The sequence below is a fragment of the Girardinichthys multiradiatus genome, chromosome X (assembly GCF_021462225.1).
Source record: "Girardinichthys multiradiatus isolate DD_20200921_A chromosome X, DD_fGirMul_XY1, whole genome shotgun sequence".
Taxonomy (NCBI): Eukaryota; Metazoa; Chordata; class Actinopteri; order Cyprinodontiformes; family Goodeidae; genus Girardinichthys; species Girardinichthys multiradiatus.
This window is the reverse complement of record NC_061817.1, coordinates 13,754,917-13,779,052: the sequence shown is the minus strand read 5'-3', so window position 1 is coordinate 13,779,052 and position 24,136 is coordinate 13,754,917. Positions and strand designations below refer to the sequence as shown.

The 24,136-nt window shown below is 41.7% G+C and overlaps 1 protein-coding gene across 2 annotated transcripts in view; it reads left to right on the top strand.

The window, feature by feature from the left end:
- The window catches only part of LOC124863515 (glutamate receptor ionotropic, NMDA 2B-like), a 246,203-nt gene that overhangs the window by 155,013 nt on the left and 67,054 nt on the right, over positions 1–24,136 (top strand). For both annotated transcript variants that reach the window (XM_047357915.1, XM_047357916.1), the window contains one exon: positions 11,234–11,426. In XM_047357915.1, coding sequence (XP_047213871.1) covers positions 11,234–11,426 — 193 coding nt within the window. The remainder of the gene's footprint in view (positions 1–11,233; positions 11,427–24,136) is intronic.

Genomic DNA, 24,136 nt, shown 5'->3' with positions numbered 1-24,136 from the left:
TTTCTATTTTCTGCATTTTATTGTATTTCTGTTATTTCTTTAAAGTTTCTGTCTTACTTTTCCTGCACACTCCTTGTTCATTCTGTTCTTTTCATTGCTCTTTGTACCTCTGCGCTCTTATACCTCTTTTTGTCTTTTGTACTGCATACTGTGAACTTGCATCAATACCAGATACATACTCAAACTCATTGGCAAGGGTGTGATGAATGATCCAGTTTAGTAGATGAGAAGATACAATGTGCTTTTTTGAGAAGAATGAAATAAGATGAAATTTTAACGATATGTTAATAAAGTAAGAATGCCATTGTGTTGTTCTTTAAAGATTAATTAAAGGTTTCATGGATAACAGTTTACAGTCAGTAAAGAAAAACTCAGTCCAGGTTAGATTTTTTTGTCTGTCCAGTCCTAAGATGGAGCTAATGCTAAAATAGAATATTCGTGGTTTTAGCTAGCCATCAGGTTCTCAAGGTGCTCACAGATAATTTGTATCTTGTAACTTCGTAACTCTCACCATGTCGTTTTTTCTACCAAGTAGCAAAAATGCTGTCACCATTGTTAATTTGGATTGTACATTTTTAATTAGTTTCACTCACAGTGTTTTCAACATAATGTTATTCATTTAAGTTTAAGTCTAGTTTAATTGCAAAAATCTACATGTCAGTCGAGTAAATTTACTCTAAATCTAGCTGACTAAAAGTTGATTTAATGGAGAAATGCATTCTTGGGCCTCTAATGTGTTTTATGTAAAAAAACATAATCCAAACATTATCTTGATCTTCAACAGCGGTGAAAGGTAATGCTAACTGTATTAGCTTTTCTTACTTTTTCCAACTCCTCCCGTATTTCCACATGACAAAAAACCTAATTTGAATAAAGTTTTGTCGACCTTTGATAAACAAAATACAAGGTTATTGATTAAAACTATGTTGAATAATTTTTGGCAATAAAATTACCATGTTTTAACAGTGATGGAGGCTGCTCCAATGCTTATACGGAGTCCTGTTGGGCACTCCGGTGTGCAGTCTTTCTTAGCCTTCTCCAACATAACACATGACAACAGGACAATAACTACTTCCTGTCTTAATTCAAAATATGAGTCATAACCATTAATACAAGACATTGTCAAACTTACTTTACTCACTTTCACATGTCCTCATGGTAATGACTTCTTCTGAAACTGTCATGCAGAATCGCGCTTAAGGGAAACAGGTACAAGTTTGAAAAAGGTTTATTTAAGGAGAATGGATCGGTATGGTGTGCAGGAGCAATAGGAGGGAGTAGGCAATCCGTCAGGAGGAGAGGGATTCGGACTGGAGAAGAAGTGAATATGGAGACAATGGTAAGTCCGATGATTTCTCAGTTACTTGGGTTAGAGCTTGGAGTGCAGGCGAAGTGTCAGAGGGAGAGGTGGAGGATGGACAGGTTAGGTTGAATGGTCTCTGGAGAATCCGGGTCCGGAAGCAGCCAGCCGGGGAAGTTCCAGAGTTCGGCGTCGGATAGGTGTGTGTGGAAGATCCTTTCTGGTGAGATCCTAGGACCGAGGCTAGTGCGAAACGAAGCCACCGGGGCCAGCCTGGGTAACCTGCAGGTAGTCACCGGTTCAGTTCACACAGAGGCTAATACTTGATCAACGAGATGCTGGCTGCTTCCTGCTTAAGTACCCCAGGACTCAATCACCGAGAAGGAAAACAACTGTCTCCACCACTGCTAAGCACTAGCGCCTACTAGGAGTAAAAAAACACAGACAAAAACATACAACAGGAACTCCAGCCCCGACAGAAACAGTAACTGGTTTTTGCTTCGTAAGACAGACTTCCCTTTGAAGAATACTACAGTACCATTTCAATTTTACCCCTGGTGAAAAGCTTAAAATTTTAGTCTGTTATGAAGCATCATCTCACTCTGAAGAATTTACTTTAACTCTCTCTGTAATAACTATACATGCTTTGACTATAGGCATCAGCAAATTGAAGCAAGCAGTGGTGTTCTTGTAGTCACTTCCTGTTTCATTGAGTTCAACACACATCTACTGTATTTGAATGACATGTTTCCTTATCTTTCTCAGTGGCTAAGGGCCATTACATCTTGTCATTGCATTTTGTCATTATACTTTGTGATAATTATACTCCAATGAAACAAAAAGTCATGGACTACTAATTAAGTTAAGGTTAGGTAAAGTTTGAATTACTAAAATGATTTATTTACATTTTTATAGGACTTGTTAGGAGTAACACTAGTTGTGGCACCAGGGGTTTTGTAAAACAACAAATATTTCTTTACTTATATCTTCTTCTTTTGGAACATAAATGAATGCAAATTACTGGTTGGGTTTTTGTAAAATTTTTAGTGTGGTGTTATCCCACTGCAAGATGAAAAATATTTTTTTCAAAGCTTTTTACACATGTTCACCAGTGATATCAGTGGCTGTGGAAGATGATGTATAAATTATTTGCTTGTTTAATCTAATGTGTGAGCATATTACAGGGAGACAGATTTTAATCAACAGCCCCATTTCTCTCTGGCAAAAGGCTTCAAAAATGCGGCTGTACCATTTAGTTCATACGTCACCCATTTACGTGAATGTGTTATGACATTTACACATGTCCTGAGAGAGGTATGAATCCATATGCATTAGGCAGCAAGTTCCCATGATGCAAAGAAACCCTCAGACATCGCTTACGTGCACGTACATGCCCACCGCTTTCTAGATAGGAATCTTTTCCATAGGATAGCAGAAGTGACATGCTTAAAAAGGAACAAGCTATGGGAGCGAGTGTGAAGAAAGTGTCAAGACTGTGTGATTTTTAGATGTGGTCCTGAAGGGCCCGAAGCTGTCACCACTAAGGCCCCATGAGGAGGGCAGGTTGCCAAGCCGCCTGTCTATTTATGCCCACTGACATGGTAGTGGACTGGCTGACATGTAGTCATACACTGTCAGATCGATGCAGATCAACTGAAAAACAGAGAGAAGGACAGGCTAGATGAAAGACAGAGAAATGGATAGCAAGATAAACTGGCATGAACACTGAATGAAACTGTGACTACAATCCAGATGATTGTAAAGTACTGAAATGGACATCTGGCAGAAATTATGAGCCTTTATTGGAGTTTTTGAGTTCTTCAAATCTGAATTTTCATTAAGAAGGATTTGAGATAAACTATTTTCTCTACAGTCACTGATTTTCTTAGCTGGCATCCTCCTTCAAGTGAAAACATTATGAATTGTTGCTTCTAGTGTAATCCATTGTGTTACAATAGTACAACTCTCTGAATTTTGCAAAGCCACCTGTTTGCTTTTAAAGTTCTAGAAGCACTCCTTTAAAGAAAATAACTATTTGTCAAGACATTGACAAATGAATAGTTATTGACATTGGCAGGCGCATGGTGGATTGATACATTTTAATGAACAGAACTTACTAACACGGAGAGAAAACAGGAATCTGGGAGATGACAACAACAATGAAAACAGGACTCACAGCATAACAGCTGGATAAATAGACAACCCGACAATGAAGGAACAGAAAACACAAACTTAAATACAACAGAGGATTAACAGAACTACATGAAAAACAGGTGGATGCAATTAACAGAAACCACAACACAGGTGCGGATTATGACACTGTTGGTTTGGCTGATAAATGTATTGTTCTTGTACCCAGCCTCTCGCCCGTACACTGCTGGAGATAGGCACTAGCTCCCCCGTGGCCCTGTATGGAAGTAACGGGAATAGAACACGTATGTATAGATGGATGGATACAATGTTAAAAATTTATAATTACATGTCCTTAATGACAGGCTAAGTGGTGATAAAAAAATGTAACTCTCTTCCTGTTAATATCCATTTGAGTTCAGCTCAGAACCCTGCAGTCAACACTAGGGCGTTGGTTGTATTTTGTGCATAACAAGTAGATAAAAGGACATACAGTGCCTTGTAAAAGCATTTATTCTTCAAACTTTTTTGCATTTTGTGACATAAGAACCTCAAACCCAAATGTGTTTAATTGGAAATGTACAGGGGTTGGACAATGAAACTGAAACACATGGTTTTAGACCACAATAATTTATTAGTATGGTGTAGGGCCTCCTTTTGCAGCAAATACAGCATCAATTCGTCTTGGGAATGACATATACAAGTCCTGCACAGTGGTCAGAGGGATTTTAAGCCATTCTTCTTGCAGGACAGTGGCCAGGTCACTACGTGATACTGGTGGAGGAAAACGTTTCCTGACTCGCTCCTCCAAAACACCCCAAAGTGGCTCAATAATATTTAGATCTGGTGACTGTGCAGGTCATGGGAGATGTTCAACTTCACTTTCATGTTCATCAAACCAATCTTTCACCAGTCTTGCTGTGTGTATTGGTGCATTGTCATCCTGATACATGGCACCGCCTTCAGGATACAATGTTTGAACCATTGGATGCACGTGGTCCTCAAGAATGGTTCGGTAGTCCTTGGCAGTGACGCGCCCATCTAGCACAAGTATTGGGCCAAGGGAATGCCATGATATGGCAGCACAAACACTGATCCACCCCCATGCTTCACTCTGGGCATGCAACAGTCTGGGTGGTACGCTTCTTTGGGGCTTCTCCACACCGTAACTCTCCTGGATGTGGGGAAAACAGTAAAGGCGGACTCAACAGAGAACAATACATGTTTCACATTGCCCACAGCCCAAGATTTGCGCTCCTTGCACCATTGAAACCGACGTTTGGCATTGGCATGTGTGACCAAAGGTTTGGCTATAGCAGCCCGGCCGTGTATATTGACCCTGTGGAGCTCCCGACGGACAGTTCTGGTGGAAACAGGAGAGTTGAGGTGCACATTTAATTCTGCCGTGATTTGGGCAGCCGTGGTTTTATGTTTTTTGGATACAATCCTGGTTAGCACCCGAACATCCCTTTCAGACAGCTTCCTCTTGCGTCCACAGTTAATCCTGTTGGATGTGGTTCGTCCTTCTTGGTGGTATGCTGACATTACCCTGGATAACGTGGCTCTTGATACATCACAAAGACTTGCTGTCTTGGTCACAGATGCACTAACAATTTGTCCTCTTTTGAACTCTGGTATGTCACCCATAATGTTGTGTGCATTTCAATATTCTGCTAATTGAACCTTCACACTCTGCTCTTACTGGTGCAATGTGCAATCAATGAAGACTGGCTACCAGGCTGGTCCAATTTATCCATGAAACCTCCCACACTAAAATGACAGGTGTTTCAGTTTCAATGTCCAACCCCTGTATGTGATAGACCAACACACATTAGCACATAATCGTAGAAAACAGTAAAATTAAAAAGGATGCATGATTTATATAAAATGTTTAATAAATAAAAAAGTACCTGAAAAGACATATACCCCTAAATAAAATCCAGTGCTACCAACAGCCAAGAGATGTCACCTTATTACTAAATAGTATGTAGTGTGTAACTTCATATCACTCTCAATGCAGTTTGGGGCAGAGGTTCACCGTCCAGTAGAATGATGACACTAGACATACAGGCAGAGATGCAATAGAATGGTCTTCATTGAGCTTGTTTTTGACTGACATTTCAGACACTGAGATACACCCTATAGCTGTCAGTGATCATGCTCCTGTCTCCTTATCTCTTGTAAATATGAAAGCAAAGACTGGAGACTTAAACAATCATTGCTTAAGGATGAAGAATTTATCAAATATTTTAAAGAAGAGTGGACTTCATATTTGGTGTTTAATGACCTCCCAGGGACATCAACTTCTGTTCTCTGGGAGGCAGGGAAAGCTGTGATGAGAGGTAAAATAATCTCATTCTCATCACATAAGAAAAAAAAGAAAACAAACAAATTCAAGAATTAGAAGAAACTATTAAACTGTTAGAAGCTTCCCAGGAAGAGGAAATGCAGAGTAAACTACATATAGCCAAACTAGAATTAAATGACATTATAGACAAAAAAACCTAATTCTTAGTGCAAAGACTTTGAATAGAAAACTTTGAACATGGCAATAAATCAGGTAGCTTTTTAGCTAACCAGTTAAAAATAAATAAAGAAAAAACAACTATATTTGCTGTTAAAGACTCGACAGGGAATACAGTTTATGATCCTGAAAGAATAAACAGCACTTTCAGAGATTTCTAGCAAGCTTTATACTCACAACAGATAGACCTGTCAGATAACGACATTAATCAATTCCTGGATAAAGTAACACTTCCTAAATTATCAGATAATCAAGCGATGGCCCTGGATGTACCACTGATTGTAGCCAAAATCCAAGAAGCTCTCACAAGCATGCCCAATAAAAAGGCTCCAGGCCCAGATGGATTCCCAACAGTTCTACAAAGAATTCTGGAATAATTTGGCTCCAACATTCCAAAGAATGGTGCAGGAAATCTAAATAAATGGCAGACTTCTACTAAATTTGAATTCTGCCAAGATAACTCTCCTGTTAAAACCAGGAAAAGACCCAGTACTTCCTACCAGCCACCGTCCCATATCCCTTATTAATGTGGATCTTAAAATAAAGGTAACTCCTCTCATAATACATCCTGACCAAACTGGTTTCATAAAAGGGAGGCATTCATCCACAAATGCACGCAGATTACTTAATTTAATAGTCTATTCGTACTGTAAAAATATTGAGACCAATATATTATCTCTAGATGCAGAAAAAAACATTTGATAGAGTTAATTGGAAATTCTTGTTTTCAACCTTGACTAAATTTGGTTTTGGAAGCTCTTTCATAAACTGGTTAAAAATATTATACAGTTCCTCAACGGGTGGCGCGGCGGAGCATGTCTTGTGCCCTTGGATGTGGGGTCACCGACATCTGGATCGGCTGGGCGGCAATGGTAGAGCTGAGCTGGATAATGTTTCTACCTGGGCTAACATTTCAGTGGCGGTGATGTGGTGTGTCTATGTGGTTGCGGGTTTGGGGATGCCGGCCTCAAGTGTTTGCTGCTGGCTGGGGACATCTTGCCGGGTGAGTTTGTTCCGTCTTGGTGTGGGGTCGGGGGCAACAGGTGCTTGACGGTTTCTGCCCTGTTGCGCCTGTGGGCAGGGGCTGGGACAGCATTGCGTGGGGCTCTTGCCTTGCTGTCACGGCGGGGGTGCTTGGAGTGGAGCTGTGTGTGGAGCTTGCGCTGTGTCGGTGTTGCTTCATTGGCCTTTCGGGGATGAAGCTCTCCTGTGGGAGTGTGACTATGGGCTGTGGTGGGGGGTGATTCATGGCGTTCGGGTCCTGGGGCATGTGTTCGATATCTGTGTCCTGGTTGGGGGTGGCCCAGTGGGGAGATTCATGACGGGTTCATTGGGGGCGGAGGGCTCATGGGGTTGGAATCGGAACTCATTGGGGGTTGGGTCTATTTTATTCTGTGGCGGCTCTGGTTGGCGGGCTTGTTTGGACCATGTAGACCCCTCTTTTGTATATGGCCCCCTCCCTCTGGATGAGGATGGGGGTGGTTGGGGACTGGGGTCGGGGCAGGGGGTCCGGGCCGGGGTCGATCCGGTTCAGGCAAGAGCCGGGCTAGCCCAGACCAGGTTCAGGTGCTGGGGCGGTCTGCCTGTCTCCTCCCCCGGAGGGAAGGGGACCACCTCCTGGGTCAGGGGCTGGTTGTCCCTATGGGGTATCGGCACCTGGACCTGGGAGTATAGAGTATGTATGGTGAGTGTGAGTGAGTGTGCGACGTCCATTGTTGTTTGTCTTTATGTTGGGTGCGTGGGTGTGAGTGTTTTCATGTGTATGCATGAGGCTGGGAATGTGTGATTGTGTGTGCCTGTTTTTTGTGTCAGGTTGTGTCTTCGGCTGTTCCCTCTCCTGGATTAGTTTAGGCCCCCATCCAATGGGGGGCCTATTCCCTCCCCACCACACTACCTGCCAGTGGTTGGTATCTCTTCCCACTGGTGTACTGGTGGTTCTCGGTATCCGGAGCTGGTTGCTTTGGTGTGTGCTGGCTCAATCCTGGTGGCAGTTTGCCGGGGCCCGGACCCCTGGGCTCGGTCGGGCCTCTGCTTGGGGAGTGATATGTTCCGGGGTCTCGGGTCTCTGGGTCCATGGCTGGATCTGCTCGGGCGTAGACGGCTGCCAGTGGGGCCTGTGGGCTCGTCGCTACAGCTCCCTGAGGCTCCAGTACTGTGGCTGCTGGGTGGTTCTCCCCTGCTCCTCTCTGGGGGGGTTACGGAAGTCCCGGCGGTGGTTCTCCTGGGGTTGCTGTGCTCTGGGGGGCCTTTGGATGTCTGTGGCTTGGATCTCGTTCGTATCTGTTCCGGGTCCAGGGGGCGGGTCTGTGGCTCCTCACACTCACTATTGCATATTTTTATGGAGAAACCTTGTATGCACATGCGCGCTCACACTCAGACCCACAGGTGTTTAGATTCAGGTGTGAACAGAAACACAGATGTTCTATATTGAGCTGCATTTATCACTAAATACATCTTGCATTCATAAGTACTGTGCTAAAAAGGCTGGTAATACAAACATTTCTGCAGGCGTGGAAGCAAGCAGGGTGTTATCTTGTATTCTCTTCATCCTTCTTTCTTTCCTCTATTCTATTCTCCTTCTCTCCCCTTTTCCTTTTTGCCCTCCTTTCTCTCTTTCCTGCTTCTTTTTTTTTCTTTTCCATTTCTGTCTCCTTGTCCGTAACAGTTGAAATAATCCCAAAGCAGTTTCTAATAAAGTTTTTATGAATATCAAGCAGAGCTTTGAAGTGTCAGCTGTAATGCTCCACTTGTGAAAGTAAATCTGTTGGGCTATTTTCTGGCACTCAGACAACAATTCTGAGTGCTTCTCTGCCGGACAAGACAGGTAAAAAAAAAAAAAAGAATTGTCTTGATTAAAGCAAATGCATATGTCGGGTCATAGAATATTCATTATTACAAAAAACCCATTTGTAATGTGTGAAAAGAGTTGAAACCTGATGTTCACAAATGCTAGCCGTAGCTTGGTCTATTTTGTAAAGAAGAATTGGCAAACAAATCTGTCTTTAGATGTACAAAGCTGGCAGAAACATACCATAAAAGGTTAGTAAAAAGCAGTGAAAATACCAAGTAAAACCATTGGAGTTTGTGATTGTCCAAAAGCTACGAATTATTTAGTGAGAGTCTGTATATACATGGAGTCATAACTGGAACTGGTCCAACAGAAGCCTTGTACCCAAACATGAATGAATGAGCTCCTAAACAGTGTTCCAAAATTATTCCTGATAGAATTAGACTTGTTGTAAGTTAGGCCTGAGGAGAGTAAATAGATCCAAACATGATGCAATCATGATATGAGTTTGTCATTAAAAAGAGATGAACATTGTGCACATGACAGAACACACTGTGTCTCATCACTTCATAATGATGCTTTGTCATTGGTTAATTACATCATGGATGAAAATCACAATATAGATTTTAATTCGAAATGACAGCAGTTTATCAGATGGGTTAGGTGATTGGGTGATTTTCCAAATAAATCAACACTCATTATACTTTGGCCTGTGATTTTTTTCTCCATTCATTTTAGATTAATATTGTACCAAAATAGAATAATAACCAAAAACTAAATGTCAGCTTTGAGACGGTGAGTTTGGGTGACCTTAACATTACAGAAAATGGCAAAATTGTTAGATAAAGAACGTCTGAGTGCTTCAGACAAATATGTGGAATGGTCTAAACACTTGCTTACAAGAGGGTATGATAGAGAATATCATGCATCCTGGCAAAAGTTAAATGGGTGTTTTCAAGGGTTCTGGAGAAATTGGCTTTGAAACAGGTGGCCAATTAAAAATTAAACGCACAGAAACATATGAATACAAATACATGTTCAGAAAGATTTGTAACTAGAAAGTAAACAAGTCAAGAGGACAAGCTACAGACGGCACAAAGGCCAGCAGACAAAGATTTAAACAGACAGATGGACGAACCTAGCAATGTGACAGACACTCAGTCAGGCAGAATGCGACTGGTATTCATTCACTCTGAAGCATCCCTGAATCATCACACTCTATACCCAGTTTCATGTCTTGCATGGACTCTGGAAGAATAATTCCTCCTTCTCTGCTTCTCTTCCCCCTCATTATTTCCCTCACACAGATTTAACCTTTTTGTGTCAGTTAAATGTTTTAGATCATCAAACAAATTTTAAGATCAGACAAGGACAATCTTAGTAAATACAAAATACAGTTTTCAAATTAAGATTTCATTTATTAAAGAAAAAGAGGCCATCCAACCCTACCAAGCCGTTGTGTACAGGTAACTGGTTGGCAACAACAACTGCCACCAAGCATTTGTGATTACTCTCGATAAGTCTTTTACACTGATATTGAGGAATGATGATTAACTTATATCTGCAGATTTTTTTTTTTTTATCAGCCATATTGGACATTATTTAGCTATTTAAGGCCATGTCACGGTATTTCAATGGGATTTAGGTCCAGACTTTGACTTGGCCACTCCAAAATCATTTAGTGCTTTTTTTTTTCAAGCTATTCACTAGACAATTTGACTATCACCACCATGTTTGACTGTAGCTATGACTCTTGTCAGTCCACAGATTAGTTTCCCTAATGTCTGATGATCACTAAGAAGTATAGCAAAGTTAGACGCTCCTTCATATTCTTTTTGGTCAGCAGTGGTTTTTATCTTGGACCTTTTATCACTGACCTTGACTGAGGAAGATGAGGCCTGCAGTGCTTCAGATGTAACTTTGGGTTCTTTTGTGACCTTTTGGTTGAGTCCTGGATGTTCTCTTGGAGTAATTTTTGTAGGCCCTCGGAAGGTTCACCACTGTTCCATGTTTTTGACGTGGTTTCTCATCTGTTCTTGAATTTCTTTAGATCACACTTTGATATGTTGCTTTTTGAAATATTTTAGCATACTTCATGTTGTCAGACAGGTTCTATTTAAGTGATTCTTGTTTCTACAGGTCTGACAGTAATCACATCTTGTTGTGACTAGTGAAATGGAACCAAAAAATGTGGTTACTCAGTTAATTTATGATTAACTGAGTGACCACATGGTAAAGATGAGGGACAATTGCTTTTTAACAAAAGGCAGGTTGGTTTGGATAGGTTGTTTTCTACATAAATTCAGTCCGAAAACTGCATGTTTATTTATCATTTAAATCTGAGAAAAGAGCAAAAATAGAAGAACCCTTTAAGGTGTCAAATACTTATTTACAGCACCGTATCGTATAGTCTTCGTACATTGCCTTCTTACTTTCCAGATTTTGCTTCGAACTGAATCTTATCTCTTATCCTCCTGCTTTGTCCACACAGGTCTTCTCTCTGTATCCTACGATGAGTGGGATTATGGCCTGGAAGCCCGTGTTCGGGACGGTGTGGCGATTATTACCATGGCAACTTCCACCATGATGATGGACCGTGGACCTCACACCTTGCTGAAGTCAGAATGCCACGGAGCTCCGGAAAAGAAAACCCCAATCTCAGGCAACCCCAATGAAGTCCTCAGGTAAGAGGAGATTGAGGCTGCATTTGACCTGTAGTGACGCTGAAAATATTCACAAAAGCAAACCAATTTTGCATTTAATCATGGAAAGATGTCCATAATTATAAAGTCTTTGGATCTGTAAACCCACAATATTGCCCTCCAGTTTTCACTGGAAATAAACAGATCAAGCCTTTCCGTTCCTAATACAGAGTCAATAGGAAAGTCCAATACATTTTAAAAATCAGTTCCATGTACAGTGTCAGTCAGAGGTTTACATACACTCATCATGGGCAGATAATATGTAATTAATTTTGGCTTTATAACAATGCATTTTCATTGTTCTTTTTCTTTTGGGTTGTTATTAGACAACAAATAACTTAAATGAATATGAATTAATTGAATGAAAACAACAATTTGGTGCAAATCGTTAAATTTAATGCAGATGTTTTCTAATTCACACACACTCAAAATTATACATACAGTCTAAAATATTTTCAAAATACTTTTAAAGTGCCAAAAGAAATAGTTTTAAGTTTACGGGCAATGATTCGCCTCAGTTGTTCTATTTGCATTACATTTTAGTTACACACATTATTATGACATTGATTAATTAAAGCGAACATGCCACACACAGCTGCTTTAAAAAGGACTGATTCAGGTGGTTCAGTGTCAGTGTCTCAGTCTGGTATAGATCAGCACATTTGAAGAAGTAGCAGATGCTGGAACATACTCCTAAACATGCAAAAACACTAACCTCTGTCCCATAAAATCCCACACAATACACACAAAGATCCCCTTGTTATCCCAATGAAAACTAAGCTCTCCGTTTCAGCAGCAGGCCTTTTGAACTGGTTTTGAAGCGTGGCGTTTGACTGCACTGTGCTCTGCCCTCTGCTTAATTGGTCCCAATGGCGTTTCAGTCGACGAACACTATCCCCTGTTGCGTTGTGCTCCAGAGCACAGCGCAGGATGGTATGCAGGAGCAGTTTCACCTTCCTGCCACTGTGCATGTCTGCCCGCAGTGTGGGTGTTTTAATATCAAGAATCAGGCTGTCAGGGAAGAACAGGTATGTCTGTCTGTGCAGTTGGAGTAGCTCTGTCTGAGATGTGTTTGCTGATAGATTGTCATGGCTCCTGTGAGGACACTGGTTGAGTTGCTGTTGTGACAAAATCGGCTTCCTGCTCAGGGTTTTTAAACATGCTGCTTTGAAAGGCAGCTGAAGGAAAACAAACACACATACTATAAAATAATTTTAGACCCTCAAAGATAATACTGAAGTCGACTGTGGCCTTAGCTTGACACATGTTCACATTTTGAGATTCACAGTGCCTTGCAAAAATACCTAGACTTTTCACATTTTGTCCAACAACATATTTTATAGGGATTTTATGTAACAGAGCAACACAAAGCAGTGCATAATTGTGATGATGAAGGAAAATTCTGCACGTTTTTGTATAATTTGTTAAACCAGTTTTTGCTGCAGTTAAACCATCAAGTTTTGGGGGAGTATTTCTCTACTAGCTATGCACATCTAAAAAACTGATATGTTTTTCCATTATTTGCAAAAAAAAAAAAAGCTTGATCTATTTCAGAATGGATGTTGAGCATCTGTGAATAGACATTTTTCAGGTTTGGGACATATGCCCAATAGGATGTAGGTCTGGACTTTGACTGCGCCATTCTAACAAAGGGCTTTAATCTAAAGTATTCCATTGTAGCTCTGGCTGTATATTTAACGTTGTTGCCAAGCTGGAAAGTTCAACTTACACCCCGGTCTAAAATCTTTTCTAGCCTCTAAAATGTTTTTTGATATGCCTGTATTCAGCTCCATCCATCTTCCCATTAACTTCCTGTCCCTGACCTATCTGCTCTGCTCCTTGTGCTTCATGTTGCTGAGTGTTCTCCAATGTTCTCTAGCAAACCCTTGAGGCCTTCACAAAACAGCTGGATTTATACTGGATTAAATTAGACCATGTGTCATGATCCGCACCTGTTTGTGTTTCTGTTGATTGCACTCACCTATTTGTCTGTAAATTAAAGTTACTGTTTTCTGTCCTTTATTGTTGGGTCATCTGTTGTCACTGCTGTTGTCATCTCTCAAATTCCTGTGTTTCCACCGTGTCTAATCTATCTTTGAATTGAATTGAATTGAATTGAATTGAATACCCTTTCCCCTGCCGATGTCCTGTTGCCGCTTTGGTTCTTCAACATTGCAAACCATGACAGTACAACCCAACCAGAAAATATTCCAAGCAGACAGGAGGGTTGCAGAAGCTCTGCGGTGGATCGAGCAGCAGCTGGAGGAGGCGAGGGACTTATATAGAGATGAAATAGAGATCCTGCTTTCTCCGCTGCTGCAGGGGGAAATGGAGAAGACCTTTCGGGGTTCCAGGCTGGTGCTGGCGCTGCCAGAGTACGACCCGTATGCCTTTTCTCCCCCTCCTCAGCATGGCGCGTAAGCCTGACGAAAGGTCACCAGTAGCTCAAGCCCACCTCCACTTCGGAACCTTTGGCTCAACGCCTCACATTTTCTCCACCAAGATCAGCAGGGTTCCATGCCACAACCACATTGTCTCTCTCTAGTCTCTGGGGGAATGAGCAGCATGTCGTCACACGCCAGTACACTGGTCAGTGAACCAGTCGGGTGCTCCTCATTGCCATGCTCCGGTGCACCAGTGGGTGGAACACAGTCCTGGCATTCCAGACGTGCATGCCGCGGCTATGATGCTTCCACGCCTTCTCCTATGGGTCTGGCCGACAACTCCACTCCTTCTCCAGGGGGTCTGACCTCTTCAAGCTCCCTGAATCTGCTTCACGTGGTCCCTGACACTGCTCCTTGTTGCCTGAAAGCACCTGAGTCTGTTCCATGCTGCTTCAGAGCACCAGAACCTGCACCAAGCTGCCTCCGAGTGCTAGTGCCTGCTCCTGTTCCGAAAGATCAGACGGACCTCTCTGCTCCTGGAGGCCCTGGTCAATGCTTTTATCCCTGCCCCAGTGTCTCCAACCTCTTCTCAAGTTTCCTGGTTCCAGGCCAGCTCCTCATCACTATCCCCTCCTCCCCTCCTCCATGTTTTGGAGGCAAAGAAACAAGCCATCTCACGTTCCTGCGTTCCTGCGAGTTCTCCAAGCTGTCTTACTTTCCTGTGTCTGAGTTCTCAGAAGAAACTGAGAACAGGCAATCTCGTGTTTCTGTTCCTGTGTTTTCTGACAACGGCATCCAGGTAGACTTACCTCTATCAACATCCCAGAGTCTTGTTAAGGATTCCAGCTCCATTCTCTAGAGCTCAATTGAGAGTTCTCCTGATTTCCACACTCCTCTTCAGAGCTTCGTCGAGGGTTCTCCCAGCTTCCACGCTGCTCTCCAGAGCTCCATCGAGAATAATCCCAGCGTTTCCAAAGCTCTCCAAGGTTCTTCCAAGGGTTCCAGCGGTTTCACTGCCATTCTCCAGGGTTCCTCAGAGGGTTATACTGCCATTCCACAGCTGTTCCTCAATAAACCAGCTCCCTGACCTTCTTTTTGAACTTCAGAACTCCGTGAAGCAGTTTTTAGAGCTCCATCATGGCTTCCATTCTCCAGAGCTCCATGGTGGCTTTCAGTCTCCAGGACTCCACAAATCTCCAACTCAACCTCCAGAGAAGATTCTCTGTGGGTTCTCGTGCCACATGGTCAGCTACGTGAGAAGGGTCACAGAAGGTCCTCTGCACCTCCTGGTTGACTACCTGACAAGGTTCTACGTGGGTTCTCCAAGCCCAGTGCTTCTGCCGCTGTCGATCTCCAAGGCTTAATTTCTGCCATCACCCTGAACCCTGTGCCTCTTCGGGCATCTCGGTCGCCCACCTTAACTCTCTTTTTTGTTTGTTTCTTCCTCCTTCCAAGGCCCCCTCCGCCCGCCCAGTTCGGGTTGATTTTTGTTTTGCTTTATAGAAATGCAATTCACACTTTGCCGATTTTTACTGCAATATATTTTTTTAAAACATCTAAAACAACATTAAAAAATCTGCAGATTTTTGTTATAATGTGAAATGTAAAAAATATTTCAGGCCTATGAACACTTTTGCAAGTCTTTGTATACAACACATTCTGCCTTCCTAAAGTTGACTGCTCATCACAAGCCTATATTAATACAAAAAATACCACTTTTCTACAACCACACTTTAATATCCCACTTTGGCATCAGCAGAAACATGCTCACCTCTTTGAATGGCTCCTTATGAACCTGCTACTCCTCTGATGAAGCTTTGCTTTTGTTTGACCACTGCTTACTGCTTTGATCCAGCAGTGGAGTTCAGCTGCTGCTGCTGCCCTGGAATATAATTCCTCTATTCTGTTTGTGTGTACCTGACTGTAGTCTGCTGTGAACCCCTTTGTTCATTACAACTCTTCTGTGCTGCTCCCTGCTCTGTTGAACCTGCTCCTAACCCTGTCCTGTTTGCCTTTGTACCCCCTTGCCCGGCAGTTTTCTTCTTCTCTGGTTCATTTTTACATGTCTTCCTCTGTTCTCGTGTCTTCATTCACCTCTGTGGATTGCTGCTCACACCTTCTGTCCTCTCCTCACTCCTCCTGGTGATTTTCCTCTCATCTCCACAGTTTTATTCCTCCCCAGCCATTGTCTGCACTTCAGACCTGCAGTTTTATAATCAACTTAGCTGTGTAGTTGATTAGATCAGTTGCGAGTGCTGCTGAGATCCTTTGCCCCTCCCTGCCTTAACTAAATTTGTTTGGTGATAACCTTTATCTTCAAGTGTTCAATCAAGAGATTGGCAACAGGGCTAGAGTTTATCTGCTCTGAACTGAATAAAGTGCTTATTTGGAAGGATGCTCCACTGGTCAGTTCAAATCAGATAATGTATAAATGTCGTCAGTGTAGAAGAGGGTTCCTGAGATTTATTGACTCACAAAACCTCACCTTTATGTCAGATTATCTTCAGTATAAGCTTCATTGGTCAGTTTGAAAATGTTGCATTTAATATTTAAATATTTATTATGATGTCATAGATACTGCAGGTGTTTAAATTGTTCAATCATGTTTTTCATGTCTTGTAAGGAATTCTAAGCGTAAACCTCATGAACCTTCAGTTGTTCCATTCTTATAGCTTAAATCATTTTAATTAGATGCCAGAGAAAATCTCCAACTATAAAGCATAGAGTGATGGAGCACTACTTCTCCCTTTGTTGTTGCTGTGCACTGCCTGTCAGCTAGCTGAAACAAGACTCCTACACTAATCCCTGCTCCAGACAGTGGCTTGGAAAATAAACCTAAAACATTGAACACATTTGGCACATTTGAGAATTTAGCTAGTGTTTATATTTTAGGTGAACTATATACTGCATATAAAAATCAAACCGACAATAGAGAGAAGCTATCCCTCCAAGTTACCATGTTGCTATCAGGCTACAACCCCTTTTGTGGCCTGTCACATCTCCACAGTGCATCACTATGAATGATAAAACAATAAAGAAAAAGACTATATAGAACCAATAAAAGTGCTTTATTTTGTCATATGATGTTTTGAAAGCTATTATCAAATCCCTCTTTTGCTATTTTTTACAAGAAACAGCATTGCTATTTTGCTCCAAAAACACCCTTAAAAATGACTAACAGCAGACAAAACCTTAATTTTCTGATCGTTGAATGCTATTTATTTGCTAATGATATAATGGAAACCAGTGGAGAGTGTGTCACAAAACATGCATCATTTCCCTTCCACTTCACATTTATGCACTGCTTTGTGTTGGTTTTTCACATTTCATCCCCATAAAACATAGTGAAGTGTGACAAAATCCAAAACAACTGGGTGCCGTGGATATTTTTGTTTTTACATTTTAACAGCAAAACAGTCCAGTTTAATGTTCAGGTGTTACTGCTCAATCAGCACTTGGATGTCTTTTTTTAAATGATGCTATAAATGTTACACACTCATCGGCTTCTCATCATCTTTCTAAATACCCATGCAATTGAAGACACACTTGTTGGACTGCTTCAGGTTGGAAGAGTTTCAACTCTCAAAATGCCACAATTTCATTAAAACCAACCTGCTACCTCTAAACTGAAATAGTCTGTTTGACCTGGTTCTGGTTTTACATCTACAGGGGTTGGACAATGAAACTGAAACACCTGTCATTTTAGTGTGGGAGGTTTCATGGCTAAATTGGACCAGCCTGGTAGCCATTCTTCATTGATTGCACATTGCACCAGTAAGAGCAGAGTGTGAAGGTTCAATTAGCAGAATATTGAAATGCACACAACATTATGGGTGACATACCAGAGTTCAAAAGAGGACAAATTGTTGGTGCATCTGTGACCAAGACAGCAAGTCTTTGTGATGTATCAAGAGCCACGGTATCCAGGGTAATGTCAGCATACCACCAAAAAGGATGAACCACATCCAACAGGATTAACTGTGGATGCAAGAGGAAGCTGTCTGAAAGGGATGTTCGGGTGCTAACCCGGATTGTATCCAAAAAACATAAAACCACGGCTGCCCAAATCACGGCAGAATTAAATGGGCACCTCAACTCTCCTGTTTCCACCAGAACTGTCCGTCGGGAGCTCCACAGGGTCAATATACACGGCCGGGCTGCTATAGCCAAACCTTTGGTCACTCGTGCCAATGCCAAACGTCGGTTTCAATGATGCAAGGAGCGCAAATCTTGGGCTGTGGACAATGTGAAACATGTATTGTTCTCTGATGAGTCCACCTTTACTGTTTTCCCCACATCCAGAAGAGTTATGGTGTGGAGAAGCCCCAAAGAAGCGTACCACCCAGACTGTTGCATGCCCAGAGTGAAGCATGGGGGTGGATCAGTGATGGTTTGGGCTGCCATATCATGGCATTCCCTTGGCCCAATACTTGTGCTAGATGCCAAGGACTACCGAACCATTCTTGAGGACCATGTGCATCCAATGGTTCAAACATTGTATCCTGAAGGCGGTGCTGTGTATCAGGATGACAATGCACCAATACACACAGCAAGACTGGTGAAAGATTGGTTTGATGAACATGAAAGTGAAGGTGAACATCTCCCATGGTCTGCACAGTCACCAGATCTAAATATTATTGAGCCACTTTGGGGTGTTTTGGAGGAGCGAGTCAGGAAACGTTTTCCTCCACCAGTATCACGTAGTGACCTGGCCACTATCCTGCAAGAAGAATGGCTTAAATTCCCTCTGACCACTGTGCAGGACTTGTATATGTCATTCCCAAGACGAACGGACGTTGTATTGGCCGCAAAAGGAGGCCCTACACTATACTAATAAATTATTGTGGTCTAAAACCAGGTGTTTCAGTTTCATTGTCCAACCCCTGTATTATGCAAGCTATATTGTGGCAAAGAATTTATAGTGCCAGTCACATTTAATGATTCCCCTGATGGAAATGTGTAAAGGCAGAAGGGCTGAATCCATAACGCACAGTATCATGATCCTTTGGACTTCAGCTTGTACTCTGATTATCTTGTGGTTTCGGTTTTGTCACATTTGGTGTTCTGTATTTGGTTTATCATTAGTTTTAAGATTCCTATTGCTTCTTGTGTTTTTTCTGTTATTTTATGTTTTTTAGGTTCTGGTTTGTGGTGTTGCCCTTAGTCACCACTTCTCTCTGCAGCCAATGGTTCCTTATACTCTGGTTGACTTCATGTTTTCCTGTTAATCCTGAGATTTCTGCATCAGGGTTTTGTTTGGTATTCAGTCATTCCCTTGTTGGGTTGTGTTCTTCATGTTTTTGCTCTTTTCTGGTTTCTGAGTTAGTTCTGTTTAGCCATTCCCTTTAAAGATTCCCCCAGTTATCTCTTCAGCCCCTTGTGCTCCAGCTATTTTTCATTCTATAATTAAGTCCTACCTGTTTCAACCCATTAATCACCTGCCCCAGTGTATACAGTATTCCACCCTTGGGTCATTTACTCAGAGGCTGTTTCTAGCATCCTGTTTTCATCTCCATGTCTCTGCGTCTGGTGTTGCTTGTGGTTTTAGACTTTGGACCTTTCAGTTTGTTGTTTTTGTACTCAGTCTGGATTCTGTTTATCTGTCTTTGGACCTTCCAATCATACAACAAATCCTGAAGCACAGTTCCAGTTAAAGTCCGACAACAGTTTATGCCACACTGTGCTGCATGTCTCCAACAGTGAGCTCTGGAGATGTATTTATTCTCCTTTTTATCGTCCTGCTGACCTTTTGTGGTGATAATATAAAAAATGGTCCTCTTCCAACATTGTGCTCTTCCCTTAAAAGAAATGTACCTGTGTGGCACATCATATTTAAGCCCAAAGGGAACAGGAAGTCATGGGTTAGTTATTAGTGGTTTATTTAAAATCACAACTTGAGAAAATAAAAATAAATTAAAGATTGTTTTAATTACCATTATGTTAAAGGGATTGTCAGGGCTCAGGTTCTATCTAGATTTTTCAGTTTTGGATTGTGCTGCAGCCATTAAAGCTACAGGTCCTTCTCAAAATATTAGCATATTGTGATAAAGTTCATTATTTTCCATAATGTCATGATGAAAATTTAACAATCATATATTTTAGATTCATTGCACACTAATTGAAATATTTCAGGTCTTTTATTGTCTTAATACGGATGATTTTGGCATACAGCTCATGAAAACCCAAAATTCCTATCTCACAAAATTAGCATATCATTAAAAGGGTCTCTAAACGAGCTATGAACCTAATCATCTGAATCAATGAGTTAACTCTAAACACCTGCAAAAGATTCCTGAGGCCTTTAAAACTCCCAGCCTGGTTCATCACTCAAAACCCCAATCATGGGTAAGACTGCCGACCTGACTGCTGTCCAGAAGGCCACTATTGACACCCTCAAGCAAGAGGGTAAGACACAGAAAGAAATTTCTGAACGAATAGGCTGTTCCCAGAGTGCTGTATCAAGGCACCTCAGTGGGAAGTCTGTGGGAAGGAAAAAGTGTGGCAGAAAACGCTGCACAACGAGAAGAGGTGACCGGACCCTGAGGAAGATTGTGGAGAAGGGCCGATTCCAGACCTTGGGGGACCTGCGAAAGCAGTGGACTGAGTCTGGAGTAGAAACATCCAGAGCCACCGTGCACAGGCGTGTGCAGGAAATGGGCTACAGGTGCCGCATTCCCCAGGTCAAGCCACTTTTGAACCAGAAACAGCGGCAGAAGCGCCTGACCTGGGCTACAGAGAAGCAGCACTGGACTGTTGCTCAGTGGTCCAAAGTACTTTTTTCGGATGAAAGCAAATTCTGCATGTCATTCGGAAATCAAGGTGCCAGAGTCTGGAGGAAGACTGGGGAGAAGGAAATGCCAAAATGCCAGAAGTCCAGTGTCAAGTACCCACAGTCAGTGATGGTCTGGGGTGCCGTGTCAGCTGCTGGTGTTGGTCCACTGTGTTTTATCAAGGGCAGGGTCAATGCAGCTAGCTATCAGGAGATTTTGGAGCACTTCATGCTTCCATCTGCTGAAAAGCTTTATGGAGATGAAGATTTCACTTTTCAGCACAACCTGGCACCTGCTCACAGTGCCAAAACCACTGGTAAATGGTTTACTGACCATGGTATCGCTGTGCTCAATTGGCCTGCCAACTCTCCTGACCTGAAACCCATAGAGAATCTGTGGGATATTGTGAAGAGAACGTTGAGAGACTCAAGACCCAACACTCTGGATGAGCTAAAGGCCGCTATCGAAGCATCCTGGGCCTCCATAAGACCTCAGCAGTGCCACAGGCTGATTGCCTCCATGCCACGCCGCATTGAAGCAGTCATTTCTGCCAAAGGATTCCCGACCAAGTATTGAGTGCATAACTGTACATGATTATTTGAAGGTTGACGTTTTTTGTATTAAAAACACTTTTCTTTTATTGGTCGGATGAAATATGCTAATTTTGTGAGATAGGAAATTTGGGTTTTCATGAGCTGTATGCCACAATCATCCGTATTAAGACAATAAAAGACCTGAAATATTTCAGTTAGTGTGCAATGAATCTAAAATATATGAATGTTAAATTTTCATCATGACATTATGGAAAATAATGAACTTTATCACAATATGCTAATATTTTGAGAAGGACCTGTAAATTTATTTTAAGTAATTTGACTTATAAAAAGCTGAAGTCACAAATAAACAATGTTGAATGTCTTGTATGCATTTGAGTTCCATGTCCCAGTTGGAAAATGTGTCATAGTTATTGTAACAATATTGACTGAGTTATTCATGCACTGGATTAGTAAATCACACCCAGTGCAAGTTTCTGTCTTATGTTAAACAGTCTTCTGTGTAGCTGTTTTCTGGTTGACTTATATTGAGCTGATGGCACGCACACTTCCTTGCTCAGCATTTATGAGAGAGGGACACATGCCTGCACTAATGAAATGAAGTCCTTTGTAGCCAGGGCTGTGACATTCCAGCTAATGCCACAGTAGGAGCCTGACAAAAGAAGATAGTAGCAAAATGAAAGCAAAGCAAACCTCACAGAAAGAAAGAGATGGTGCTGGAAATCACTTGTGAGCAATACACAACAGTGCGAGAATCATGAGTTTGACAACAGTGGCCCTGACCTTGCCAGGCGTGGACAGGTTCTAGATGAGCTTGGAGTTGGAAAGGTGTCAAGTGCTTTTAAGCTCTGTGGACAGTTTTGAACTTGTGTGGCCCCAGTAAGCTTTCAGTGAGCATCTGTGTGTGTTTGTGGGTGCAGAACGCTCTGAGGCAGCATGTTGACCCTGTAGAGCAGAGGGACGAGTATGTGTCTCTGTTTCCTCAGAAGTCTTTGTGTCTGTTTGTTTTGGCCTTTTTTTCAGTCTGAGACTGGATGAGAACAGTTGGCTGTGTTTGTATGGAGCAGAAGAGAGGGAGGAGTTTGAAAGGTAGCTGTTTTTTAGGGAACGTACAATTGGAACTAGGTCAAGAAAACTTGTTTCTCTGTCTCCTTTTTGCTTTCCATCCACCCTCATGTCTATTTTATCTGAACTCTGATATTTGAATCTGTCTCTTTCCCTAAATGTCTAATTCTCCAGAAACTTAATTCAGTTGTCCTTAACATGCTCTTTGTACACCTGTTAAAAAGTCAGACACCTGCTCATGTCTGGCTTTAAGGTACTATAAGAAAAAGTCAGATAAAAATATTATCTTGTGTCTGTAAAGCATCTCTGTAATTTCTGCTGCAGTCATCAACAGATCAGTTTCGTCTGCACAACATCTGGCGGCTCGCTCTCAGTCCTGTTGTGAGAGCTCATTCTTGTAGTCCATTTATGAACAATAAAGGTCTTACACATCAAAATGTGTCTGACAAATCATCTTCAGACATGTGTCTTCCTGTTTCAACATGTGTCCTGATTAACCAACAATATTAAAATAGTTGTTAACCAGTGTGATGAGCATATGTACTATGTCCCCTTGAGTGAATATTAATTGAAACCATAACTTACATACAAGTCTAAAAATCTGAAATTCTTGTCTAGTGAATGTCGCTAAATATCTCATTAAGATCAGTAAGAGTGCTACAAACCGCATTTCAACTCATGCAAGATGGATTTAGGTCTGGGCTTTGACTGGATGGATGATACTTCACATAAATCTGCTTTGAGCCATACTATTCCATTACACCTCTGGCTAAATGTTTTGTATATCTCTAACAAGGAGATTTTCTTTCACCATGGCCCTTTACCTAGTTCCCTCTATATTCCGATCAACTCTCACTGGTGAAGAAAAGCATCCCCACAGCATGACGCTGCCATCGCCGATGGACTATTGATTGTATGTCGCCTCTCGACTAGCCACCCTTGCGACCCTTCTTGGACAAGTGGGTTTAGACGGATGGATGGATGGATTTGTTCATGAAATAACTCTTTGAAATGGGCAGTCAGAGAGCCACAACTACCACCCACTCATTTTCCATACATGCCTCATTCTGTTTAGGACTACAGTAGCTTGTCTCATGAGATAATGGGCAAGAGGTAGACAACACTGTAAATTGGTATGTCTAACAGGCATGTTTTTGCACTGTAGGAAGAAATTAGAGTATGCAGGGAAAAGTAGCACATGCACCAGAAGAACATGAAAACTGAACACAGAAAGGCCTCAGTTCAGCTGACTCCTCTTAAACTCACATGTTACAAACCCTCAAAGCCCTCATACAGCCAGATGTATTAAAATGATTTCAGAAAAATCCTAAAAACATTTTGGACAAAAACCGCTTTGGTCAGAAGATTTCAATAAGAAATTGTTCCAAAATGCTTTATAAAAGAGATGTCTTATGCTTTCTAAAAGAGTTGTCTTGTTAGTTTTGTTTATATTTTATAGTTCTTGGAGTTGATTGTGTCTGCTGTTGCCTTTCTCCTAATATTCTTTGCTCCTACAAAACTTTTGGCATTCTTGTACAATAGTATATGCTCTCATGGACACAAAACACTTGTGTACGTAGAAATTTTCTGTTCAGTGTGCATTTGCAGCAGGTAACTGAGAGCTAAATACAATTGCCCACTCAGAATTAATGTATTTTTGAGTTAGGTCAGACCACAGAGGACACATGTAAAAATCATAGTATTTAGTCTAATACCTTTCCTTAGTGTTGTCTTAGTTTACAAAACTACCTCCAGAGAGGTTGTTGTACTTGTTTGATGGGCAGTTCCTTGCAAAAATCTTATACTCTTCACAGAACAGCTGTATTTATACTCAGACTAAATAACATACAGGTGGACTATTTACTAGTTAGGTGAATTCTAAAGAATTAATGCATACCACATGGACTACGAACATGGAC